This window comes from Mobula hypostoma, chromosome 2 (genome assembly GCF_963921235.1).
Source record: "Mobula hypostoma chromosome 2, sMobHyp1.1, whole genome shotgun sequence".
Taxonomy (NCBI): domain Eukaryota; kingdom Metazoa; phylum Chordata; class Chondrichthyes; order Myliobatiformes; family Myliobatidae; genus Mobula; species Mobula hypostoma.
Window position 1 is genome coordinate 243,100,323 of NC_086098.1, and position 26,456 is coordinate 243,126,778.

Consider the following 26,456-nt stretch of genomic DNA (forward strand, 5'->3'; position numbering starts at 1 on the left):
CTTGAGTGTGCTTGTGCATGAATTGCAAAAAGCTGGTTTACACATGCAACAGGTTATCAAGAAAGCAAATATAATGCTTGCCTTAATTGCTAGAGGAATTGAATTTAAGAGCAGAGGGGTTTATGCTGCAACAGATGGGTTAATGGTGAGGCTACATCTGGAGTACTGTATGCAGCTCTGATCTCCTAGACATACTAGCTTTGGGGACTGTGCATAGGAGTTTCACCAGTTTGATTTTGGAGATGAGGGTATGAGCCCAAGAGGACAGATTGAGTCATCTGGTGCTATACTCATTGGAATTCAGAAGAATGAGAGGGGATCTTATAGAAACATAAAATTATGAAAGGGATAGAGAAGATAGAGGCAAGAAAGTTGTTTCCTCTGATGGGTGAACTTAGAACTAGGAGACATAGCATCATGATTTGGGGGCGAATAGATTAAGGACAGGGATTTTTCCCAGAAAGTAATGCATCTGTGGGATTCTCTGCCCAGAGCAACAGTAGATGCTACCTCATTAAATATATTTAAGACATAAATATATTACATATATTTAAAATTTTTGCTTAGAAATTGAACTAAGGATTGGGGGAAAGAGCAGGTAGGTGGTGCCGAACTCATGGTCAGATCGGCCATGGTCTTACTGAATGGCATAGGAGGCTCAGCAGACCAGATGGCCAACTCCTGCTCCTGTTCCTTATGTTACTTACTCTCGTGAATCTATAAATGAGGGGGGGGGGGGGGGGAGGTTAGGCTGCATGCCAGAACTAAATTCTGAAAGAACCGAAGGTTTAAAGTAAGAAACTGCTGGAAAAACACACACCTGACAAGTTCTGATGGATGAAATGTTTTGTGCCTTCATGCACTGACCTGCATTCTATCTGCAACTTTTATTTTTACCTCAACTTCCATAATTTAATTTTCATTTTAATAAGGAATTAATAAAGGAAATAAAATTAGTGGAAGTCACATTCCAACAAAAACTAAGAGATATGGTAACTTTGCTGCCAAGCATAGTTGTTTAAAATTTGCATGTAGTACCCATGGGAAATGCCACAACAGATTCTGACAATGGGATAATGACGATTTAAAGAAAGATATAGTATTTTTAAAAATAGGCAAGCACATTACTGGTTAAAAGAATCTGAAGGAAGTCATATTTTCTTTCATGAATGTAACTGGTAATATGAGCATTTAAAGCCCATTCTCAACTACCCTGAACTGAAGAGCCAGTAACAGTCAAATTCATTTGATGGATCCAAAGTCAAAACATACCAGGCCAGATTTCCTTTCTTTAATGAGCTAGGTAGCATCTTAAATAGCAATTCAGTAATTTTGAGCTTACTATTAGAAAGACAGGATTTTCTTTTCCATTCCAGTTTCAATTTATTACTCAACTTGAAATGCCCCATTTACCAGAGTCAGATTAAAACTCACGTGCCTCACTCACCTGGCTGCATTACTGAACCACTCCATCAACACACAATACAAAATGATTGGACAGTCCCAGCAGAATTATGGACATAATCTGGAGCAACATTTAAGCACTTTGATTTCAATCTGGTAAATCATTATATTCACCTGGCTACCCTAAAGGTCAGGTTGAAAAAGTACAAAGATCCTCCCTCAAGTACAGGAGATGTTTTAAAGATGGAAAAAGCTCCTAGCCAATAAGGACGTTAAAAAAAAGGACAAACATTCAAGTCAAGTTCCACAAAATCTTAGTTAACACGCAAACCTTACCCGTTTTTGCTCACTCTCTTCTTCCCTTTCTTCAGTTGTCTTCCCACTTTTAGCTATCTTCGTTCGCGAGTGCTTGATGGTGGTTTTTATAGCTGGCCGGCAAACGTAATTTTCCAGGCTTTTTGGGGGTTTCTTAGTTCTCTTAGGCTGCAACCCAATCTTCAGCTTTAGGCTGCCCTCCGTAAAGTTTGTCTCCTTGACTGAGAACTGCTGCTGGTCTGAGTTTGTTGGGTCAAGTTCTTGTCTGGAGTCAATTACTTTGCCCTCTTCCTGCTTCCAGTTTGTACCATCTTCCTCCTCCAAGGCTGTCCCATCCAACTCTTCTTCTCTCCTGCCAACTACTTTATTGTAACAACTTGTTGGGGTATTCTTTGCAGGGCTTCCCTCTGTATCAATGCCCAAAGACTGGTTCATAGACCCTAATAACACATTTCTTTGTTCCATTCTGCAACTTCCCCCAATCCTTACCAAGCACTGGCAAGGATGGTTAGAAACAGGCACCTGTGCGTTCAGAGGGCTACTTTCTGTAGCAGGCACTGACACTACACAAGCCACCTGGTTATTGCTTCCACGTGAAATGCAGCATCGCTGTCACTGTGGAGAAAAAAAAAGAAAAAATAAATAATCAGCATTATCTATGATTCACTCACGCTTTGAATATTCCCCAGCAAAAGTGACAGAAAAGGGCCATTAACATCATGAAGGATGACATCCACCCTGCTCATGAACCTTTGGTCCCACTCCCTTCAGGGAGGAGGCTACGTAGCATCCGTGCCAGGACCACCAAAATCAAAAACGGTTATTTTCTCCACCCATCCACACAACCACTACTATCATTTCCTGTCAGTTACCTTAGGCACAGACACTCCTGTGTCTAGCACCACTTACAGACGTGCAATCAATGTATATTAGGTATTTTGTTTTTTTTTATAAAATTCTAGGTCAGATACCCCTTATTTGAACTTCCAAAATCCAATTGTTTTTTGAGCATTGTCATGATGTTACAAATGGAAAATTAACACACAATGGGAAGGTTCCTAGGCAATGTGCAGGTCTCTGCAGCTCTATGAAGTGACCTCGTATTTGTAATGAACACAAAGAAATGATTTTTTTTTTAAAACTGCATAGAGCAAAAAATGAAGACCTCGGTCATGTTTCTTCAGTGTCAAAGTGAACATATGCCACTTAATGGTATGTTGATCATGAAACAAGCAAAGATCTAGCTCGATGAACTGAAAATTGAAGGCAATTGGATATATTCAGTGGGCTGGTTGCAGAAACTTAAGAAACAGCATGGCAATAAATTTTTAAAACATCCACTGATCACAAAAATCTAGCACCAGAACAGGTCTACAACACTAATTGTTTTTGTACCTTACATAAAACCTAAAAACAGTAAATACAAATACAGTGTACTGAAACTTGGTAATCAAAACATGGCATCATAGGTGGAGACTGAAAGCCTGCTGTTGTTTGTTGTTGTTAACAGCTGATTTGGGCATTCTCCCAACACTGCTGTGCTGCTTTTGTTACCCTGCATGCATTATATTTTCATTATACTAATAGTATGTAATAATTTTTACTGTTATTTACATATCAAAGTACATTTATTATTGAAGTATGTATACTTAATACAACTGAGATTAGCCTTCTTACAGGCAGCTGCACAAAGAACCCCAATACAGCCCATTAAAAGAAAAGACCAACAAACACCCAACATGCACAGAGATACATGCAAACAATTAAAGCAAGCAAGTAGCATTCAGAAGTTCACACTGTGAAAGTTGCAGGCCACAGCCACAGTTCAGTGCAAAGATGAGCAAACCTCGCGGAGTTACAGGTTGAAGTGCAGCACGGAGCAGAGTAACCTCTCGAAGCAGCGAATTGATCTGACCCATGCCTCTCCTCTGGCACCCTGTCCTTTTCAATCTGGCCTGGTGCTTGAATCATCTAGACCTGGACCTTGCCGCTTCAATACAGTCTCAGGCTGATGCCCGACCACCTCAATTCTGCCCTTACCCAAATTTTCACATACATGCGATGAAAAAGTGCAAGACAGACACTGCTTACTGGTAGTACAGAAATTAATAGTCGGCCTGGGATTGCCATCATTTCCATCTCATTATATATTCCAAAATGCAAAAAAATCCAAAATCCAAAACACTTCCAGCCCCAAGTATTTCAGATAAGGCAGTACTTAACCTGTATTGTGTTCTTTTTCGTACTTATTTTGGTGCTGCATCGGATCCATAGTAACAATTATTTCACTCTCTTTTACACTTGTATACTGGAAATGACATTAAACAATCTTGAATAAGAGCAGCTAAGAGACAAATGGGTCAGAAGACTGAAGCATAGCTTTTTATTTAGTGAAAACTTTTGAGAGCCATATGAAGATCTTTTTTTTAAAACTGCAATATTTACTTCAATGCCATTGCGGCCTGAGAATGGGAATGACTGCACTTGACATCAATGTCAAACCAATAAACTTGGTGTGAGGCTCTTAAAAGCATGACGTTGAAATACTCCCATCATCTGTTATCGCTGACAGTACACTCTCCCTCAACACAATCCAAATATGGACAGAGTTTCCAGGGTTATTTTATGAAACAAGTCCCAGATTTAGTAGATACATGCCATAAAAAGTCATTAAAAGGTGCAGGACAATTTGTTAGAAAAGGCCAGTTCCTAGTGTTACCGCATGAAATTTACAAGGAGTTACAGATGTTTCATAACTGTTTTCATTACTTAGGTCAGTAGCTCCATTTCTCAGCATTTACCTGCTCAGAATTTTTCAAATTTACAACAAAAGACACCAATACTCAGTTAATTGTATTCATACTAGTTAAAAATAGAGTCATTTGAGTTCCCACTCTCTTGAAGCCTTGGAGACTGCTGCTCAAATTCTAGGAATATTTTAAAATGTGATGCGATTTCTGCCTTCACCTTTTCAGACAGCAAGCTCCTACCTCCATTCTTTTGGACAATTTTGTTTCCTTGCCCAAATGCTTTCAGCACTGACCTTATACCTATATCTCACAGTTATCTACCAATCTAGCAAAGGATGCATGTACTAACCCTCCCCCCTCCCCACCCTGTCCAGGATAACAAATTATTCCAACCCCACCCCCCAAGTTAAATCCCCACCATATTTCTTCTGTGCTCAATGGAACAAACAAAATAGTATCTCAATCATTCTCCAGCACAGAAATCACCCTTAGATGCACCACAGTAGAATTTGAATACATGTTACATTTCCATCTAGAGTGCATCCCTAAAAAATGAAAATGGACATCATTGGTGAGGTTTACCAAAATCCTGGCATTGCAATTGTGAAAGAATTCTAGCAATGAAATGCAAGGAGGGCCAGAGATCTATCCAAAAAATTCCTGATATCAGCATATTTAGACAAGTAGATATATTCCAATCAGAAACTGATTGGAAAGCTGAGCCTACTGGGCCTGAACACCTCCCTCTGCAGCTGGATCCCAGACTTGCTGACAGGGAGACCTCAGTCAGTCCGGATTGGAAGTAGCATCTCCAACACCATCACACTGAGCACAGGGGCCCCACAGGGCTGTGTGCTCAGTCCACTGCTGTTCACTCTGCTGACCCACGACTGTGCTGTAACACACAGCTCACATCACATCATCAAGTTCACCGATGACACGACTGTGGTGGGTCTCATCAGCAAGAACGATGAGTCAGCGTACAGAGAGGAGGTGCAGCAGCCACCAACCTGTCTCTGAATGTGAACAAAACAAAAGAGATGGTTGTTGACTTCAGGAGGACACGGAGCGACCACTCTCCGCTGAATATCGACGACTCCTCCATAGGAATTGTTAAGAGCACCAAATTTCTTGGTGTTCACCTGGTGGAGAATCTCACCCGGTCCCTCAACACCAGCTCCATAGCAAAGAAAGCCCAGCAGCATCTCTACTTTCTGCAAAGGCTGAGAAAAGACAATCTCCCACCCCCCATCCTCACCACATTCAACAGAGGTTGTATTGAGAGCATCCGGAGCAGCTATATCACTGCCTGGTTCAGAAATTGCACCATCTCGGATCTCAAGACCCTGCAGCAGATAGCGAGGTCGGCTGAGAAGATCATCGGGGTCTCTCTTCCCGCCATTACAGACTACTACACCACACGCTGCATCCGTAAAGCAAACAGCATTATGAAAGACCCCCACGCACCCCTCATATAAACTCTTCTCCCTTCTGCATCTGGCGAAAGGCACCGAAGCATTCGGGTTCCCATGACCAGACTATGTAACAGTTTCTTCCCCTAAGCCATCAGACTCCTCAATACCCAGAGCCTGGACTGACACCAACCTACTGCCTTCTACTGTGCCTATTGTCTTGTTTATTATTTATTGTAACGCCTGCACTGTTTTGTACACTTTATGCAGTCCTGGGTAGGCCTGTAAGTCTAGTGTAGTTTTTGTATTGTTTTATGTAGCACCATGGTCCTGAAAAACGTCGTCTCGTTTTTACTGTGTACTGTACCAGCAGTTATGGTCGAAATGACAATAAAAAGTGACTTGACAGCAAATCAAATTCACAAATCTTCATGTTCTAGCTTCTTGTCAACTCAAAGAACAGCTCCTACACCAAAGTGGGGGGGTTGTGTGTGAGAGTGAGAGTTTGTTTCAAGACCCCATGGAAGATCATTATTTGATCTGCTCATAACCAAAAGAATGTAAATCATTAATTTTCAGTAACACAAGAGATGCTGAAGATCCTGGAAATCCAAAGCAACACACACAAAATGCTGGAGGAACTCAGAAGGTCAGGCAGCATCTATGGAGAGGAATAAATAGTTGATGTTTTGGGCAAAGACCCTTCATCAGGACTTTCATGTCTATTTCCATTGTTTTCCAAATACCCAATTAAACTAATCAAATATTTCTTTTGGATTGCTTATTATTTTTTAAGAAAAATACCATTCAGAAAAAAAAACATACCATCCTTCTTCAACACTTTATCTTTCCCACCCACCACCTTCAGCTTCTCACCTCCCCCCCCCCCACCTTCTTATACTGGCTTCTTCCCCACCCCCTTCCAGTCTAAATGAAAGATCTCAGCCTGAAATGTCAACTCTTTATTCCTTTCTATAGATGCTGCCTGCTCTGCTGAGTTTCTCCAGCACTCTGTGCACCTTTCTCTGGTTTTCTAGCATCTGCAGAATAAAAACATAGAACACAGAAACATAGAAAACCTTCAGCACAATACAGGCCGTTCGGCCCACAAAGCTGTACTGAACATGTCCTTACCTTAGAAATTACCTAGGGTTACCCATAGCCCTCTATTTTCCCGAGCTCCATGTACCTGTCTAGGAGTCTCTTAAAAAACCCTATCGTATCCGCCTCCACCACCGTCGCCTGCAGCCCATTCCACACACTCACCACTCTATGCGTAAAAAAAACTTACCCCTGATATCTCCTCTGAACCTACTTCCAAGCACCTTAAAACTGTGCCCTCTCAAGCTAGCCATTTCAGCCCTGGGAAAAAGCTTCTGACTATCCACACAATCAATGTCTCTCATCATCTTATACACCTTTATCAGGTCACCCTCATCCTCTGCCACTCCAAGGAAAAAAGGCCGAGTTCACTCAACCTATTTTCATAAGGCATGCTCCCCAATCCAGGCAACATCCTTGTAAATCTCCTCAGCACCCTTTCTATGGTTTCCACACCCTTCCTATAGTGAAGCAACCAGAAATGAGCACAGTACTCTTAAGTGGGGTCTGACCAGGATCCTATATAGCTGTAACATTACCTCTCAGCTCCTAAACCCAATCCCACGATTGATGAAGGCTAATGCACCGTACACTTTCTTAACCACAGAATCAACCTGTGCAGCAGCTTTGAGTGTCCTATGGATTTGGACCCCAAGATCCCTCTGATCCTCCACACTGCCTAGAGTCTTGCCATTAATGCTATATTCTGCCATCATATTTGACCTACCAAAATGAACCACCTCACACTTAACTGGGTTGAACGCCATCTGCCACTTCTCAGCCCAGATTTGCATCCTATCAATGTCCCGCTGTAACCTCTGACAGCCCTCCAAACTTTGCACAACACCCCCCAACCTTTGTGTCATCAGGAAATTTACTAACCCATCCATCCACTTCCTCATCCAGGTCATTTATTAAAATCACGAAGAGAAGGGATCCCAGAACAGATCCCCGAGGCACACTGCTGGTCACCGGCTTCCGTGCAGAATATGACCTATCTACAACCACTCTTTCCCTTCTGTGGACAAGCCAGTTCTAGATCCACAGAGCAATGTCCTCTTGGATCCCATGCCTCCTTACTTTCTCAATAAGCCTGCTATGGGGTACCTTATCAAATGCCTTGCTGAAATCCATATACACTACATCTACTGCTCTATCTTCATTAATGTGTTTAGTCACATCCTCAAAAAAATTCAATCAGGCTTGTAAAGCCATGCTGACTATTCCAAATCATATTTTGCCTCTAAATGTTCATAAATACTGCTTCTCAGGATCTTCTCCATCAGCTTACCAACCACTGAAGTAAGACTCACTGGTCTACAATTTCCTGGTCTATCTTTACTCCCTTTCTTGAATAATGGAACAACATCCGCAACCCTCCAATCCTCAGGAACCTCTCCCATCCCCACTGATGATGCAAAGATCATTGCCAGAGGCTCTGCAATCTCCTCCCTTGCCTCCCACAGTAGCCTGGGGTACATCTCGTCCTGTTTTATTGCACTTTCCCCACATAGGAACCAGTCAATTGGTTCTAAATTAAATTATTTTATGGGTATAATAGAATAGTGGTTACTTGACTGGACTATAAGCCAGATATCCAAATGATTAATTCACAGTTCGAATCCCACCAAGACAGCTTACAAACAAATTCAGTATTAACAAAATCTGGAATTGAAACTAGCCTCTATAACACTAACTGTTAAACTACTGAAGTGCTGAAATAAGAAAGCCACCTGGCTCACTAATGCTGTCCAGGGAAGGAAGTCTACCTCTTCATTATGCCTGGCCTATATGCAATTCCAAATCTATCTAGGGATAATTGGGAATCAATAATAAATGCTGGTACCCATGAACAAATTTTTAAAAATAAAATCATTATGTATCAGTCTGTAACCTTGGGTGGCTGCAAAAGATCTAAAAAAAATGCTATTTGTATTAAATTCCACAGCTCTATGCCAAATGTTATTTCTTTATCCCAAAGTTAGCTCATCGAGACTTTAAATGTTCATATTCACTTTCCTGTTTGCAATAATTCTTTAAAAGTACAGTGGATTCCTGTTAACTAGGACACACTAGAACCTCTATATTATGGTTCTATTAAACTGCTGTCCCAATTAGCCGAAATTTCATGAAGTTAAAAAGTTATGTAAAAAAAGAGAAAGTACTGTTTAACTGAGTAACAAATTTAAATGAAATACAAAATATATTGGAACACTACTAAAACTACTACAGTACAATAAAATTGTGTACTAGTTCCTAACAAATATTGACAGAGGAGTTCATCCAGTGTTTGCTGCAGTATTCTTTTGATTGACTGTAAATGAACAAAATTAGCACAGGCACCTCGTGCAGTTAACGGACTGCCTTCAAACACAATAGAATCAATGGAAGACTGCACCTAACAAGGTGGACATACAACCATTGTGCAAAAAAAAAACTGCTCAAATATTAAAAGAAAAAAAAATTGAAATATTAAAAAACATGAGATGAAGAGTCCTTGAAAGTGAGTCCATAGGTTATGGGAACAGTTCAGTGATAGGTTGAGTAAAGTTACCTCCTCTAGTTCAAGAGCCTGATGGTTAAGGGGCAGTAACTGTTTCTGAACCTGGTGGCTTCTTCCTGATGGCAGCAGTGAGAAGGGAGCATGGGCTGGATGATGGGGGCGGGGGGGGGGTGGTCCTTGATGATGATGCTGCTTTCCTGCAATAGCACTCCATGTAGATGTGCTCAATGGTGGGGAGCACACAATACTTTTGATGACTGCATCCTCTGAATCTTCATTTTCATTGTTAAATTCAAGATGATTGCCAATACCTTCAATTTCTTCGTAGTTCCCAATTTGAAGTAGCAAAATCATTTCATTTTAACTCCCTGCCGTTTCTAGAGTCTCCAAGCCTCAATGCATGAAACCACACTGAGTAAACAGTTCTGAATTGACTTATTTCTCTTAGTGACAAAAATCGCTGCTTCTTGAACACAAACACAAGCAAATGGTGATATTTAAGAACTGTTCACTCTAAGCACGGTGTCTAAAGGCCACACAAGTGCATGCGTCTGCTATCAGTTAGAAACTGTTCAGCAACAGTCTCCTGTCCTAATTAAGCAGCATACTGCCCCAAATAAACAGATGGAACCCAGGGCATTTTCTTGATTAGTTTTTGTTCTTTGAGTTGTCCCAAATAAGCAGCTACCCCGATTAGCTTGAATCCACTGTATTTCATTGAATACAAAGAGTGTACTGAGATTGCAAAAGGCACGAGATAAATGTAAGATTTTTTTGTTTAAAACCTACCAAAAATAAGCAGGTAAACATAAGCACCCTCTAAGAGCCTCAGAATAAGATAAACATATTGGAAGGGTGGAACACTCAAGAATCATGACAGCAAAGTCACTCAAATGCCAGCAAGAGCAAATTGGCTACCACTGATACTTGCATAATACTTCAGAAAAGGAATCTTAATTGAAAAAAAATCATAATGAGTGCAGATTTTTCTGAATTCTGCACCTTCTGAATATTTCCAGCTGCAAGGGGTATGTTCTTCTGTTCCTTAATTGGCACCATCAAATAAACTTTCCAACGCACTGCTGGCCCAGGTGTAAAGGGCTTCAAAGAATGTTAAGGTCAGTTAAATAAGCCAGCAATGGGGACCATCTCTAAGAGAGGTCCTGATACAAAACTGGGGTTAGTGACTAGATTTTGTGCGCATCAGAATCAGATTTAATATTACTCACACTCGTTAGGAAATTTGTTGTTTTGCAGCAGCAGTACAGTGCCATAGACAATGAAAAACTATAAATTACAAGAAAAAACATACAAATCTGAATAAGTAGCACAAAAAGAGCAAACAAAGAAAATGTGGTAGAGTACATGGGTTCATTGTCCAAGCAGAAATCTGATGATGGAGGGGACGAAGCTGTTCCTAAAATGTTGAGTTGCGTCTTCAGTACCTCCTCCCTGATAGTAGCAAAGAGAAGATGTGTCCCAGATGATGGAGGTCTTTAATGATGAATGCCACCTTGTTGAAGCATTGCCTCAAAATATACCAAGAGCCACATTTTGAAAAATGCTACTTAATTAAGAGACAATGAGAACTGTGCTAAAGGTATTCTGGTAGGTAATGGTACAGCAGCAGACCAGCTGCAGTCTTAAAGCCAGCCTGCCATGATTTGAAGAATTGTATCATGTTATAATGCAATACATTTCCACTCAAGTAAATTGAATGAATAAATAAAATTATGGAGATATTGCTTTCTAGCAACGTAATTGGCTGTCAAAACACTGGCAATCAACCTTCAGCTGGCTAAAAATAAATGTGGCAAGGAAGAGAAAAATGAAAATTTGTTATCAACCCTTAGGCTCTGCCAAAACTGCTAATGTTGCTCTGCACAAGTAGGACTGAGGAGAGCTAAAACATGGAAGTTAGATGACAGAGGGATCACTTCCTCAAGACACAGCATGCTTAATTTTGGATATTTCACAAAGGATCTGACTACTAGAAAGGCTGGAATGTTATCTTTCTCCATCTGTGCTGGTGTTACCACACTAAAACACGATATACAATGACCGCGGGTATTTCCGTTCACTCTGCAGGACAAACGACCTTCTGTTAAACCCAGCTGCAGATTCCACCCTCCTTCTTAAGGAAGCTTCAGGCATCAGACCTTGCTAAATATTTCATATACTTCATATTAAATTATCACCATATTTTACTAACAAATTGAATCCAGTGACCATGCTCCAGCAGGGAAAAATAGCTAGAAATGTGTAGCATATTTAAATATAATCACTAATATGCACCAAAGCCCTCAAGGCTACAAAATGCTGTAGAAAACAGCTTCTTCCTAAACTATTTTAACCCATGACCCAAATTTAATACTAGAAATTTCACATACAAACAGTAACAGACACAGAACAAATGGTGTGATAATAGCTAGATTTATTATAGAAATGTCGGGTTCATTTACTCAGGGGGAAAAAAAAGAGAACTCCTGGTTATTCCTGATAACTTTTACAATCGATCGGAAAGGAGGCCAAGTCTTAGTTTGAAGGTGATGCCTCGAACACTGCTGGGCAGAATCAGCAGAGCACAAGTTTCAAACAAGATTAGAGTTACATAGAAAATAGGTGCAGGAGTAGGCCATTCGGCCCTTCGAGCCTGCACCACCATTTATTATGATCATGGCTGATCATCCAACACAAAACCCTACACCAGCCTTCCCTCCATACCCCCTGATCCCCGTAGCCACAAGGACCATATTTATTGGACAATTTATTGCTCTTTTATTATTTTCACTTTTGTATTTGTCCAGTTTGTTGTCTTTAGCACAATAGTTGGTTCTCCACTCTGTTGTGTGTGGTCTTTTATAGATCCTATTATGGTTCTTGGACTTACTCAGCATGTCTTGGCCACAAGAAAACAAATCTCAGGGGTGATAAATGCTGACATACATGTACTTTGATAATAAATGTACTTTAAGCTTTGAATTCACGACCTTTTGACTGTGAAGTAAAAGTTCTTCATTGAGAACATGCAGGTCAGATTGGCAGGTGAATACAGCTAATGGGTTTAGTCCTCATCATTTGGGGTAGAGATCCACAGGTTTGAACTAATACCATATGAGGCAAGTAAGAATCATGGCTGTAACTGCTCCCATGCAGACAAACATGTTAAAGTGTTTAGAGAGGGCTACATACAAAATATTAGGGCAGATATACAAAAGCACTCAAGATACATTTTAAAAGGGATAAAAGTTTAGACGGGGAGGGGGAGTTTCGGAGTTGCAAGATTTGTCGTTGCCTGTGTGGCCACCAATGGTGAAGAGAAGAAAAAGGTAAACTAAGTTACAGAGTTATTAAATATAGTTCTTCACAACTGAAGATCTGCATTATCTTCATTAAATGGAATGGTTAAACACCATACTAAAAGTTTCACCATCATAAACTATACTTCAGTCTTCGCAGCTGGTTGAATATTTTTTGCTTTATCCAGGGTACTTTATTTTTATTTTATTTAGAGATACAAGAAGGAACAGGCCCCTCCAGCCACGCCACCCAGCAACCCCAGAGTTAACCCTAGCCTATAATCGTGGAACAATTTATAAAGAGCAATTATCATACTAACAAGAAACCAGAGAAAATCTGCAGATGCTGGAAATCCAAACAATAGACAAAATGCTGGAGGATCTCAGCAGGCTAGGAAACATCCATGGAAAAGAGCATAGTCGACATTTCAGGCCGAGACCCTTCATCAGGACCAGTAAGTCTTTGGGCGTTAAGAGGAAACTGGAGCACCTGGAGGAAATACATGTATTCATGGGGAGGGCGTACAAACTCCTTACAAAGAATGGCAGAATTGAACGTTGAACTCCATCGCCCTAAGCTGTAATAGCATTGTACTTACCACTACACTACCGTGACACCCATCACTGTTTTCTCAGGCAATCTGACCAGTACAGCAAACACAATGGAATGATTCTTTACAAACTTACATCATAGAATTTTCAAAATATTTGTCAATCCACCTCATAGTTCATCACTCCAATCTGTTCTCATGACAAAGAACAGAACTGTAATTACTGGTTTATCACCCTTCTGAATTTCATCTCAAAAACTCCTCAATGGTCTATTTCTTCAGTTTAAATTGCCCCCTCTAGAACACAAGCGTTTTTTTTCCCCAAACACAAGATAAAATAAGAAAACCAATCTGCATTGCAATTCAAACAAGTACATACTGGAATTGTGTAAAAAAAAAGTTACCCAAATCATTACAGCATCCTGACTACCCTCACCAACTGGTATGGGAAAAGATTGTGAACACTGCTGAGGGTATCATTGGGGTCTCTCTTCTCCTGAGTTAATTTTCAGGAGTGCTGTCCCACAATCCCTTTGACCCCATTCCATCAGGAGGCACTGCAGCATTAGGGCAAGGACTGTTAGGACGGGGGAAAAGAGTTCTTCCCATAGGCCATAAGACTAGTGAACTCCCTGCCACCACCCAGATCTCACTGCATATAAAGTGCCAGTAGCTTCAGATGATTTATCTTTTAACCTTTGTTGTAAATGCACCTTATTATTTGCTCATTTGTTTGTGGTAATATTACTTTGTGTTGTGTGAGTTGTATGTACTGTGTGGTGTACATTCGTCCGGTGAATGTTGTTTGGTTTCACTGTATACATGTGTATGATTGAAATGACAATAAACTCGAACTTACCTCAAAACTGGAAAGGCAACACAGTGGTTAAGTAATTCAGAGGATGCAACTAATAATCCAGAGGCATCATCGCACATTAGAAACATTAGAAGTTTTTGACAAGAACATGCCATTTGGCCCAAAGATTATCAAATTCCTATTCACATGGTGTGCTGAAATAACTATCGAATTTAGATTTGAAAATCTCTAAAGTACATCTCTCAACTACACGCGGTAGTTTGTTCCATATGTCCACAACTCATTGTGTAAAGAAATGCTTCCTGATGTTAGTCTGAAATCCCCCTTTACCAAGTCTCCACCTATGGCCCAGTAACCTTGATGGATTAATTTAAATAGCACCTGGCATCCACCTTATTTATTACCCTTAATGAATCTGAACACTTTATCATGTCTCATCTACTTAGGCTAACAAGATTTAATTCTTTCAATCTTTCTCATAGCTCATACCCTGCAGATCTGGAACAAGTCTAGTCACCCTTCTATGAACCTCTCTAGTGCCTTCACATCCCTTACACAATATGGAGACCAAAATTGTACACAGTACTCAAGATGTAGACTCACAAGCACATTATACAGCTTAAGGGGAACGCCTCGAGACACGAACTCCACACAGCGCATTATATATCCCAACATTCTATTAGCCTCCGTAATCGCTTCTGTGCATCGTCAAGATGTTGATAGTGACAAGTCTACCAGGATGCCCAAATTCTTCTCATCCAGTGCAATGACTCAAGATTCCCCCCACCATTCTATATTTATATCTACAATTCCTACTCCCTACATGTAATACTTAACATTTACTTGCACCACAGCAAATGGAGAATATAAATTAATAAAATAATCCAAAATTGTACGAAACACTTCCACAGAGGCGACTACAAAATTAATAACTGCTTTATTCAACCTGGCCTCAATACAACTCTGAATCCAACATGTTGGACATACTCAGTCATTCATTGTAATGGCCTTAAAATTCAAATGCTGCACAAAACAAAATCACAATCCGAAAACTAAATGGATCAACTGGCATTGACCCCGATATGAAATTAGAACATGGGTCTCATCTTAGAAACACAGAAAACCTAAAGCACAATACAGGCCCTTTGGCCCACAATGCTGTACCGAACACGTACTTACATTAGAAATTACCTAGGTTTACCCATAGCCTTCCGTTTTTCTAAGTTCCAAATACCCATCCAGGAGCCTCTTAAAGGACCCTACCGTATCAGCCTCCACCACAGTCGCCGGCAGCCCATTCCACGCACTCACCACTCTCTGCGTAAAAAACGTACCCCTGACATCTCCTCTGTACCTACTTCCAAGCACCTTAAAGCTGTGCTCTCTCATGTTAGCCACTTCAGCCCTGGGAAAAAGCCTCTGACAATCCACAAGATCAATGCCTCTCATCATCTTACACACCTCTATCAGGTCACCTCTCATCCTCCGTCGCTCCAAGGAGAAAAGGCCAAGTTCACTCAACCTATTCTCGGAAGGCATGCTCCCCAATCCAGGCAACATCCTTGTAAGTCTCCTCTGCACCCTTTCTATGGTTTCCACATCCTTCCTGTAATGAGGTGACCAGAACTGAGCAGAATAGGGTCTGGCCATGGTCCTATATAGCTGTAACATTACCTCTCGGCTCTTAAACTCAAACTCACAGTTGATGAAGGCCAATACATCATATGCCTTCTTAACCACAGAGTCAACCTGCACAGCAGCTTTGAGTGTTCTATGGACACACATCCCAAGATCCCTCTGATCCTCCACACTGCCAAGAGTCTTACCATTAATACTATATTCTGCCATCATATCTGACCTACCAAAATGAACCACCTCACACGTATCTGGGTTGAACTCCATCTGCCACTTCTCAGCCCAGTTTTGTATTTGATCAATGTCCCGCTGTAACCTCTGACAGCCCTCCACACTTTGCACACCACCCCGCAACCTTTGTGTCATCAGGAAATTTACCAACCCACTTCCTCATCCAAGTCATTTATAAAAATCACGAAGAGAAGGGATCCCCGAGGCACACTGCTGGTCACCGGCTTCCGTGCAGAACATGACCATCTACAACCACTCTTTCCGTTCTGTGGACAAGCCAGTTCTGGATCCACAGAGCAATGTCCTCTTGGATCCCATGCCTCCTTATTTTCTCAATAAGCTTTGCATGGGGTACCTTTTCAAATGCTTTGCTGAAATCCATATATACACTACATCGACTGCTCTTCCTTCAATGTGTTTAGTCACATCCTCAAAATTCAATCAGGCTCATAAGGCACAACCTGCCTTTGACAAAGCCACGCTGACTATTGCTAATCATATTATGCCTCTCCAGATGTTCATAAATCCCGCCTCTCAGGATCTTCTCCATCAACTTACCATCCACTGAAGTAAGACTCACTGGTCTAAAATTTCCTGGGTTATCGCTACTTCCTTTCTTGAATAAGGGAACAACGTCTGCGACCCTAGAATCCTCCGGAACCTCTCCCGTCCCCATTGATCATCACCAGAGTCTCAGCAATCTTCTCTCTCGCCTCCCACAGTAGCCTGGGGTATACCTCATCCGGTCCCGGTGACTTATCCAACTTGATGCTTTCGAAGAGCTCCAGCACACCCTCTTTCTTAATGTCTGTATGCTCAAGCTTTTCAGTCTGCAACAAGTCATCCCTACAACTGCCAAGGTCCTTTTCCACAGTGAATACTGAAGCAAAGTATTCATTAAGTACCTCTGCTATCTCCTCCAGTTCCATACACACTTTTCCACTGTCACACTTGATTGGTCCTATTCTCTCACATCTTATCCTCTTGCTCTTCACATACTTGTAAAATGCCTTGGGGTTTTCCTTAATCCTGTTCACCATGGCCCCTTCTGGCTCTCCTAATTTCATTAAGCTCCTTCCTGTTAGCCTTGTAATCTTCTAGATCTCTATCATTACCTAAGTTTTTTGTAACTTTCATAAGCTTTTCTCTTCTTCTTTACTAGATTTTTCAACAGCCTTTATACACCATGGTTCCTGTACCCTACTATCCTTTCCCTATCTAACTGGGACATACCTACGCATACCACGCAGATATCCCCTGAACATTTGCCACATCTCTGCCGTACATTTCCCTGAGAACAATTGTTCCCAATTTATGCTTCCAAGTTCCTGTCTGATAGCTTCATATTTCCCCTTACTCTAATTAAACACTTTCCTAACTTTTCTGTTCCTATCCCTCTCTAATGCTATGGTAAAGGAGATAGAATTGCGATCACTATCTCCAAAATGCTCTCCCACTGACAGACCACACACCTGACCAGGTTCATTTCCCAATACCAGATCAAGCCTCTCCTCTTGTAGGCTTATCTACATATCGTGTCAGGAAACCTTCCTGCACACACCTAACAAACTCCACCCCATCTAAACCTCTCACTCTAGGAAGATGCCAATACTGGGGAAATTAAAATCTCCCACCACGACAACCCTGTTATTATTGCATCTTTCCAGAATCTTTCTCCCTATATGCTCCCCGATGTCCCTGTTACTATTCAGTGGTCTATACAAAACACTCAGTAGAGTTATTGACCCCTTCCTGTTCCTAACTTCCACCCACACTCAGTAGACAATCCCTCCATGACTTCCTCCTTTTCTGCAGCTGTGACACCATCTCTTATCAGCAGTGCCAGGCCCCACCTCTTTTGCCTTCCTCCCTGTCCTTTCTGAAACATCTAAAGCCTGGCACTCGAAGTAGCCATTCCTGCCCAAGCCATCCAAGTCTCTGTATTGGCCACAACATCACAGCTTCAAGTACTGATCCACGCTCTAAACTCATTGCTTTGTTCATGACACCCCTTGCATTAAAATAGACACATCTCAAACCATCAGTCTGAGTACATCCCTTCTCTATTACCTGCCTATCCTCCCTCTCACATTGTCTACAAGCTTTCTCGATTTGTGAGCCAACTGCCCCTTCCTCCGTCTCTTCATTTTGGTTCCCACCCCCCAGCAGTTCTAGTTTAAACTCTCCCCAATAGCCTTAGCAAACCTCTCCGCCAGATTATTGGTCCTTTTTGTACAGGTCACTCCTGCCCCAATGATCCAGAAATCTGAATCCCTGCCCACTGCTCCAATCCCTCAGCCATGCATTTATTCCCCAGCTCACTCTACAGGTGTCCTCCGCTTTTCCAACGTTTGCTTTACGAAACCTCGCTGTTACGAAAGACCTACATTAGTTGCTTGTTTTCGCTAACAGAAGGCGTTTTCACTGTTACGATAAAATGCAGCACACGCCCTGAGCAGCCAAGCTCCTCCCCCAGAACTGCATTCTAGCCGGCATTGCTTAAACACGTGCCTGTGAGCAGCCGTTAGCAAGATGAATTCTAAGGTATCAGAAAAGCCTAAAAGAGCTCGTAAGGGTGTTACACTTAGTGTAAAACTAGACATATAATTAAGCGTTTCGATCGTGGTGAACAAAGTAAGGACAAAGTAAGTTTGGCTTGTGGAAGTTAACGAAGATCATGTTGAAGAAGTTTTGGTATCCCATGACCAAGAACTGATAGATGAAGAGCTGATGCAATTGGAAGAGGAAAAGATAACAATCAAAATCGAATGCAGTAGCGAACGGACCGAAAGTGAAGTCGTCCAGGAACTGAACGTGAAGCAACTGCATGAGATTTTCGCTGCAATGGTTGCAGAAAAGTACAACTTTAATTTTGAAAGGGTATGTACGTTTAGGGCACATTTGCAAGGTGGTTTGGGTGCTTACAAAGAACTGTATGATAGAAAAATGCGCGAGGCTAAGCAGTCAAGCATACTGTCGTTTTTCAAGCCTTCCACATCAGCCAGAGCAGATGACAAACCTCGACCTTCGACATCGAGGCAGGCAGGTATAGAAGAAGATGACCTGCCTGCCCTGATGGAAACAGACAACAATTAGATGACACCCCAGTGTTCCACCACCCCAACCCCCGGGCCACGGACCAATACATTGCCGCGGAGAATGCAGCGGTAGCCAGGATGCACCCAACACATCTTTAAGAAAAAGCCGAAATAAACAAGCTAATTAATTAGGTGCCACCCAGCACGTAAATGTTGGCCCAGATCAGAGGTGATTCGCCCTGGAAATTAGGGACTACTGCACCACCCCAACCTCCAACGACCCACCATCAACAGCTGTCTTCCCAATTCCAGTAAGTGATACTACACTGTACATACATTATTTCTACTTTATATAGGCTGTGTAGTTTTATGTGTTATCTGGTATGACTTGGCAGCTTCATAGGCTAAAGGTTACTGGAGAGAGTGTTTCTGCCGAGAGCGCTTGTGCCATGTTTCTGCCGAGAGTGCTTGCGTGAGATTTTCACTACGGAGAACAGTGCAGCAATGATTGTAGAACAATATTTCTATTTAATATGATAAATACACAACCTATATCATTCCTACTATTACTATATGTTACTATTATTTTAGGCTTCATGTGTTATTTGGCATGATTTGGTAGGTTATTTTTTGGGTCTGCGAACGCTCACAAATTTTTCCCATATCAATAAATGGTAATTGCTTCTTCACTTCATGACATTCCGGCTTATGAACCGTTTCATAGGAACGCTCTACCTTCAGATGGCGGGGGAAACCTTTCGTGAGGCACAGGCAATAATCCCAAGATTACTACCTTTGAAGGGCCTGCTTCTCTGTCCCTTCGATGCCTGCCATACAAATATCAATCTATCCCCAATGGGAGAACCTCATTAGGGTCAGCTTTGTTCTTCATTGTCATGAAGACAGCTTGGAGCGATGACAGCTCAAGCAACACCTGATGTAAACGACCTTGCAGGGTCATACCTCACAGCAAACACCTCAGACTCCATTACAATCCTTGAGCAGGATATAATGATTCAGAGAGGCACCCAACATCAGCTCCAGCCCCATAAAGTCTAATAGAATCAGCTCAAATAGATGTAAGGAAACCTCTTTTTGCAAGATGCACTACAATATACCAGCATTTCTCACATAATCTAAGATATTTCATATTCAAAGTAAAATCAAACATATCTGTCATCATACACAACCATGAAATTAATCTCATTGCTGTCATTCACAGTAAATACAAAGAAACAAAAACAAAACAGATAAATATCTATCATGAACATAAAATGAAGAGTCCTTGAAAGTGAGTCCATAGTTTATGAGAACAGTTCACTGCTGGGGTGAGTAAAGCTGAGTGAAGCTTTCCCCTCTGGTTGATGGCTGAGGGCAAGAAGAGTGTCACAAGAGATTTCAGACTTGTAGATTATAAAGTAAATCACACTTTAAGAAATTCAAGGGCATTTCTTTCAAGTGCCAAGTATGATGAGAATGCAAAATAAGTTTGCAAAGAATTTGAAGAGAGCATTCGAGTAACAAATTGCAGCAATTTTTAACTTCGTACCAGCTACTCTGAGCCAGCTCCTCTTAAGAGGGGATAACTTAGAAGACTTAGGAAGATTTTTTTTTTAAAAGCCAGAGAGCAGTGAATCTATGGAATGCTCTGCCACAGATTGCAGTAGCAGCCAAATCCATAGGTATATTTAAGGCGGAAGCTGATTGTTTCCTGATCGCTCAGGGCATCAAAGGATATGGCGAAAAGGCAGGTGTATGGGGTTGAGTGGGATCTGGGATACGCTATAATGGAGTGGTGGAGCAGACTTGATGGGCTGAATGGCCTAATTCGGCTCTTATGTTTTATGATCTTATAGGCAGCCTATTATTAATTTGTAAATAGATATATTACTTGCTTTGTTCTTAAGGAACATGAATGGTTTGCTGTTACTTTCAACTGGAGAAGCGTAGGCACCTGTGATCAAGTTGTATTAACATGGGGTAGGAAGACACTGCAACTTCTGCTATTGGTCAGAAATTGGGTCAGCTTTATCCAGCTCGCATAAATACAATTCTCTCTAAACAATGATCATGATTGAATTTACCATGCTAAGATTTACAGCAGGCAAATCTACATCAGGATTCTCTAAACACCCTCTCCTACCATCAAAGCCTCCCCCAGTCAAATGCAACTCAACCCTTCAACCAGAAACTATAAAACCTTCAATCCAGCATCTCATTTTTTTTTAAATGTGGTGTATAGGTGATAGATACTTCCAAGTACAATTTAAAACAATCATACCAGAACATCCCCAATGATAACTATCAACTTCATCAAATACAGCTCATCATTCAATTCCATCACCCCCCCCCCCAAAATCTAATCAATGAGCCCCAAGTCTGTGGCTTTAGGACCTCTTCTATTTCTTCACTTGCAAACCCCTGTCCAGTCAGATTGGCAACATCTCCTCCACCATCTCCATCAGTACACATGCACCACAAAGCTGTGTGCTTAGTCCCCTGCTCTACTTGCTTTACACTTAAGACTGTGTGGCTAAGCACAGCTCCAATCCCATATTTAAGTTTGCTGACAACATCACTGTCAGTGGCTGAATCAAAGGAGGTGACAAATCAGCAAACAGGAGGGAGATTGAAACTCTACGTGGTGTCACAACAACACCTCTTACTCAATGTCAGCAAGATCAAGGAGCTGACTTGAGGAGGAGGAAACTGGCAGTCCATGAGCCAATCCTCGTCAGAGGAAATCAAAGGTGGAGAGGGACAGCAATTTTAAATTCCTCTGTACTATCATTTTAGGGGACTTGTCCCGGGTCCAGCATGCAAATGTAATTACAAAGAAAGCACGGCAGTGCCTCTACTTCCTTGGAAGTTTGCAAAGATTTGACATGACATCTAAAACTTTGACAAATTTCTACAGAGGTGCAGTGGACAGTACAGTATATTGACTGGATGGTATAATAGCCTGGTATGGAAACATCAATGGCCTTGAATTTTAAAAAATATTCCACAAAAAAGTAGTGGATACAGCCCAGTCCATCACAGGTAAAGTCCTGCAATTGTCACAAGAATGCAGCATCCATCTTCAGGGACCCCCGCACCCAGGACATGGTCTCTTTCTGATGCTGCTTTCAAGAAGGTGTTACAAGAGTTTCAAGACTCACCACCAGGATCAGAAACAGTATTACCCATTGCAACAATGAATATCAATCGAGTCAGGTTATATAAAAACAACCAAACATTTATTAAACATGGATAAACAATAAAAAACAAACGAAAACCTTAACCGGAAGTTAACCGCTATGCGGCCGTTCAACAAATCGTCACTCGGTACTGGTTCTTAAAGCGATAAATACGAAAATAGTTCTTAAAGCAGTAAAGTCAAATACAGTTCTTAAAATGGTAAATTCCAAAGTCCAACAGATTTATACATTCAATTGGGAGAGACTTCTCTGGAGAAGGATTTCTTCATAGACGTGACTTTCCTGCTGGTTCTGTCCAAAGGATTTACGATGAAGGAAATAAATGGCTTAACACAACTGACCTTAATTTCTAGAGAGCAAATCCTGCATGAACTACCTTGTTCTTTGGGCAGGAGTTATCTTCGACGCAGGTCGCTACTTCTTCAACGAAGACTCAATAAGGTCGATCCTTTGTTAAACTGCCGAACATTACTGACTTCTCTTAGTCCTTCATATCCTGTACTTCGATAAAGTCTTCACTGTCCAATACTACTGAAAAGGTACATCAACAAATCTGGCAGAAATTGCCAGTCCAGCACTATTGTACTTTGCAATAGAATGTAACACTCCATTATAAAAATGAAACTGCGTCATAAAACAAGTACACAACGGAACGGAGACACTGACGAACGTTCTAGCTGGAAAACGAACTGCGTCACCAGAGGTCTTCCCTTTTATACCCGTGGTGAACATGTCATCACATGACCTCACATCGGCGGGAAAATTACATCAGGTGACTTCCAAAAGACCATTACATCATTCTCACAAGAAAGTCACAAGATCTCCTTGAGGTATGTAACACCATCAACCAGCAGGCTCCTGAACCACAAGGAGATCTTCACTCAACTTCACTTGCCTCATCACTGAAATGTTCCCACAACCTCTGGACTCACTTTCAACATCTCTTCATCTCATGTTCTCGATACTTATTGTTATTTTTTCTCTTTCTTTTTGTGTTTCCACAGTTTATCACCCTTTGCACATTGGTTGTCCACTCTGTTGGTGCAGTCTTTCAATGACTCTATTATGGTTACTGGATTTACAGAGCATGCCTGCAAGACAATCAATCTCAGAGTTGTATATAGAGACATATGTATTTTGATAATAAATTTACTTTGATATTTAAACTACTTCATAAGTGTCTCATGATATCATGAGACACTTATAAAGTAGTTTAAGTATTTTAGGTGTGTAGCCATGCAACTCACTCCCACCCCTACTCCCATGGACATGCACCAGGACCATAGCCCCATATCCCTCCCATCCATGTACCTATACAAAGTTTTCTAAAATATTGAAATCGAGCTCACATGTACTACTTGCACTGGCAGCTTGTTCCACACTCTCATGACCATCTGAGTGAAGTTTTCCTTCTTACTTTTCGCCCTTCATCCTTAGCCCATACCTCTAATTGTCATCCCACTCAACCTTAGTGGAAAAAACCTGCTAGCATTTACCCTGTCTATATCCCTCATGGTTTTGTAAAGGCATCCGTTAGGTCTTGCGAGACCACGGATCTGTGCCTGGAAAGTCTTCACTTTCCAGGGCGCAGGCCTGAGCAAGGTTGTATGGAGGTCCAACATGGCAGTTGCCCATGCTGCAAGTCTCCCCTCTCCATGACACCGATGTTGTCCAAGGGAAGGGCAAGGGCCAATACAGCTTGGCACCAGTGTCGTCGCAGAGCACTGTGTGATTAAGTGCCTTACTCAAGGACACAACACACTGCCTCGGCTGCGGCTCGAACTCACAACCTTCAGATCACTAGGCGAATGGCTTAACCACTTGGCCACGTGGTTTTATGTACCTCTGTTAATTCTCCTCTCAATCTTCTACGTTCTAAGGAATCAAGTCTTAACCTATTCAATCTTTCCTTATAACTCAGGCTCTCCAGACACAGCAAAATATTTCTGTATTCTTTCAACCTTATTTACATCCTTCCTGCAGGTAGGTGACCAAAACTGCACAAAATACTCTAATTAGGCCTCAATGTCTTATACAACTTTAACATAACCTCCCATCTCCTGTACTCAATACAGTATGAAGGCCAAAGTGCCAAAAGTTTTCTTAATCAGAATCAGGTTTATTATCACTGGCATATTTTGTGAAATTTGTTAACTTAGCAGCAGCAGTTCAATGCAATACATAATATGGAAGAAAAAAATTACAGATATGTATATCGAATAGATTAAAAATTGTGCAGAAACAGAAATAATATATTTTTAAAAAGTGAGTTGGTATTCACGGTTTGGCTGCATCGATATAGTGGGACCAGGTTAGATCCTCAGAGATCTCGACACCCAGGAACTTGAAACTGTTCACCCTCTCCACTTCTGATCCCTCTATGAGGATTGGTGTGTGTTCCTTTGTCTTACCCTTCCTGAAGTCAACCATCAACTCTTTCGTCTTACTGACGTTGAGTGCAATCTTGTTGGTGCAACACCACTCCACTAGTTGGTACTTCTCACTCTCTTACCTACATCTGTGATTCTACCAACAATGGTTGTATCATCAACGTTATAGATGGTATTTGAGCTATGCCTAGCCACACAGTCATGGGTATAGAGCACACACCCCTGAGATGCACCAGTATTGATAGTCAGCGAGGAGGAGATTTTATCACCAATCCGGTCAAATTATGGTCTTCCAGTTAGGAAGTCGAAGATCCAATTGCAGCTTTCTTAACGACCCTATCAACTTGTGACACCACTGTTGATAAATTATGGATCTTTGTTCTACCACGTTTCTCAGTACCCAACCATTCACTATGTAAGACCTACCCTGGTTGGTCCTACCAAAGTGTTACACTCTGTATTCGTCTGCTTTAAATTCCATCTGCCATTCAACGCAAACACGAGGAAATCTGCAGATGCTGGAAATTCAAGCAACACACACAAAAAATGCCGGTGAACGCAGCAGGCCAGGCAGCATCTATAGGAAGAGGTACTGTCCACAGCGTTTCGGGCCGAGACCCTTCATCAGGACTGACTGAAAGAAGAGATAGTAAGAGATTTGAAAGTGGGAGGGGGAGGGGGAGATCCGAAATGATAGGAGAAGACAGGAAGGGGAAGGATGGAGCCAAGAGCTGGACAGTTGATTGGCAAAAGGGATATGAGGCTGGAGAAGGGAGAGGATCATGGGATGGGAGGCCTAGGGAGAAAGAAAGGGGGAAGTTACGGAGAATTATATGCTGGACCCGGAGACTGGTGGGGTGGTAGATGAGGACAAGGGGAACCCTATTCCTAGTGGGGTGGCGGGAGGATGGGGTGAGAACAGATGTGCATGAAATGGGAGAGATGCGTTTGCGAGCAGAGTTGATGGTGGAGGAAGGAAAGCCCCTTTCTCTAAAAAAAAGGAGGACATCCCCTTCGTCCTGGAATGAAAAGCCTCATCCTGAGAGCAGATGTGGCGGAGATGGAGGAATTGTGAGAAGGGGATGGTATTTTTGCAAGAGACGGGGTGGGAAGAGGAATAGTCCAGGTAGCTGCGAGAGTCCTTAGGCTTATAGTAGACCTCCATCGGGACCCCACCACATCTCTTCCTCCCTCCCCCACTCTTTCTGCAGGGATCGCTCCCTGCACGACTCCCTTGTCCATCCATTCCCCCCCCCCCATCCCTTCCCACCAATCTCCCTCCTGGCACTTATCCTTGTAAGCGGAACAAGTGCTACACATGCCCTTACACTTCCTCCCTCACCACCATTCAGGGCCCCAGACAGTCCTTCCAAGTGAGGCAACACTTCACCTGAGAGTTGGCTGGGGTGACATACTGCATCCGGCACTCCCAATGCGGCCTTCTATATATTGGCAAGTCCCGAAGCAGGCTGGGAGACTGTTTTGCTGAACAGCTACGCTCAGTCCGCCAGAGAAAGCAGGATCTCCCAGTGGCCACACATTTTAATTCCACGTCCCATTCCCATTCTGATATGTCTATCTAGATGAAGCCACACTCAGGTTGGAGGAACAACACCTTATATTCCATCTGGGTAGCCTTCTCTGACTTCCGTTAATGCCCCACCTCCCCTTCCTACCCCATCCCTTATTTATTTATTTTCCTTTTCCCTTTTTTCCTCTCTTTTTTCTCCCTCTGACCCTCTCACTATTACTCCTTGCCCATCCTCTGGGCTTCCCTCCCCCCCCCCCTCCCTCGGCCTCCCGTCCCATG

The 26,456-nt window shown here is 42.0% G+C and overlaps 1 protein-coding gene across 3 annotated transcripts in view; it reads right to left on the reverse strand.

Moving 5' to 3' along the window:
* The window catches only part of ash1l (ash1 (absent, small, or homeotic)-like (Drosophila)), a 407,803-nt gene that overhangs the window by 342,433 nt on the left and 38,914 nt on the right, over positions 1-26,456 (reverse strand). For all 3 annotated transcript variants that reach the window (XM_063041849.1, XM_063041850.1, XM_063041848.1), the window contains exon 2: positions 1,741-2,334. In XM_063041849.1, the coding sequence (XP_062897919.1) occupies positions 1,741-2,184 (444 nt within the window). In that variant the 5' untranslated portion in view covers positions 2,185-2,334. The remainder of the gene's footprint in view (positions 1-1,740; positions 2,335-26,456) is intronic.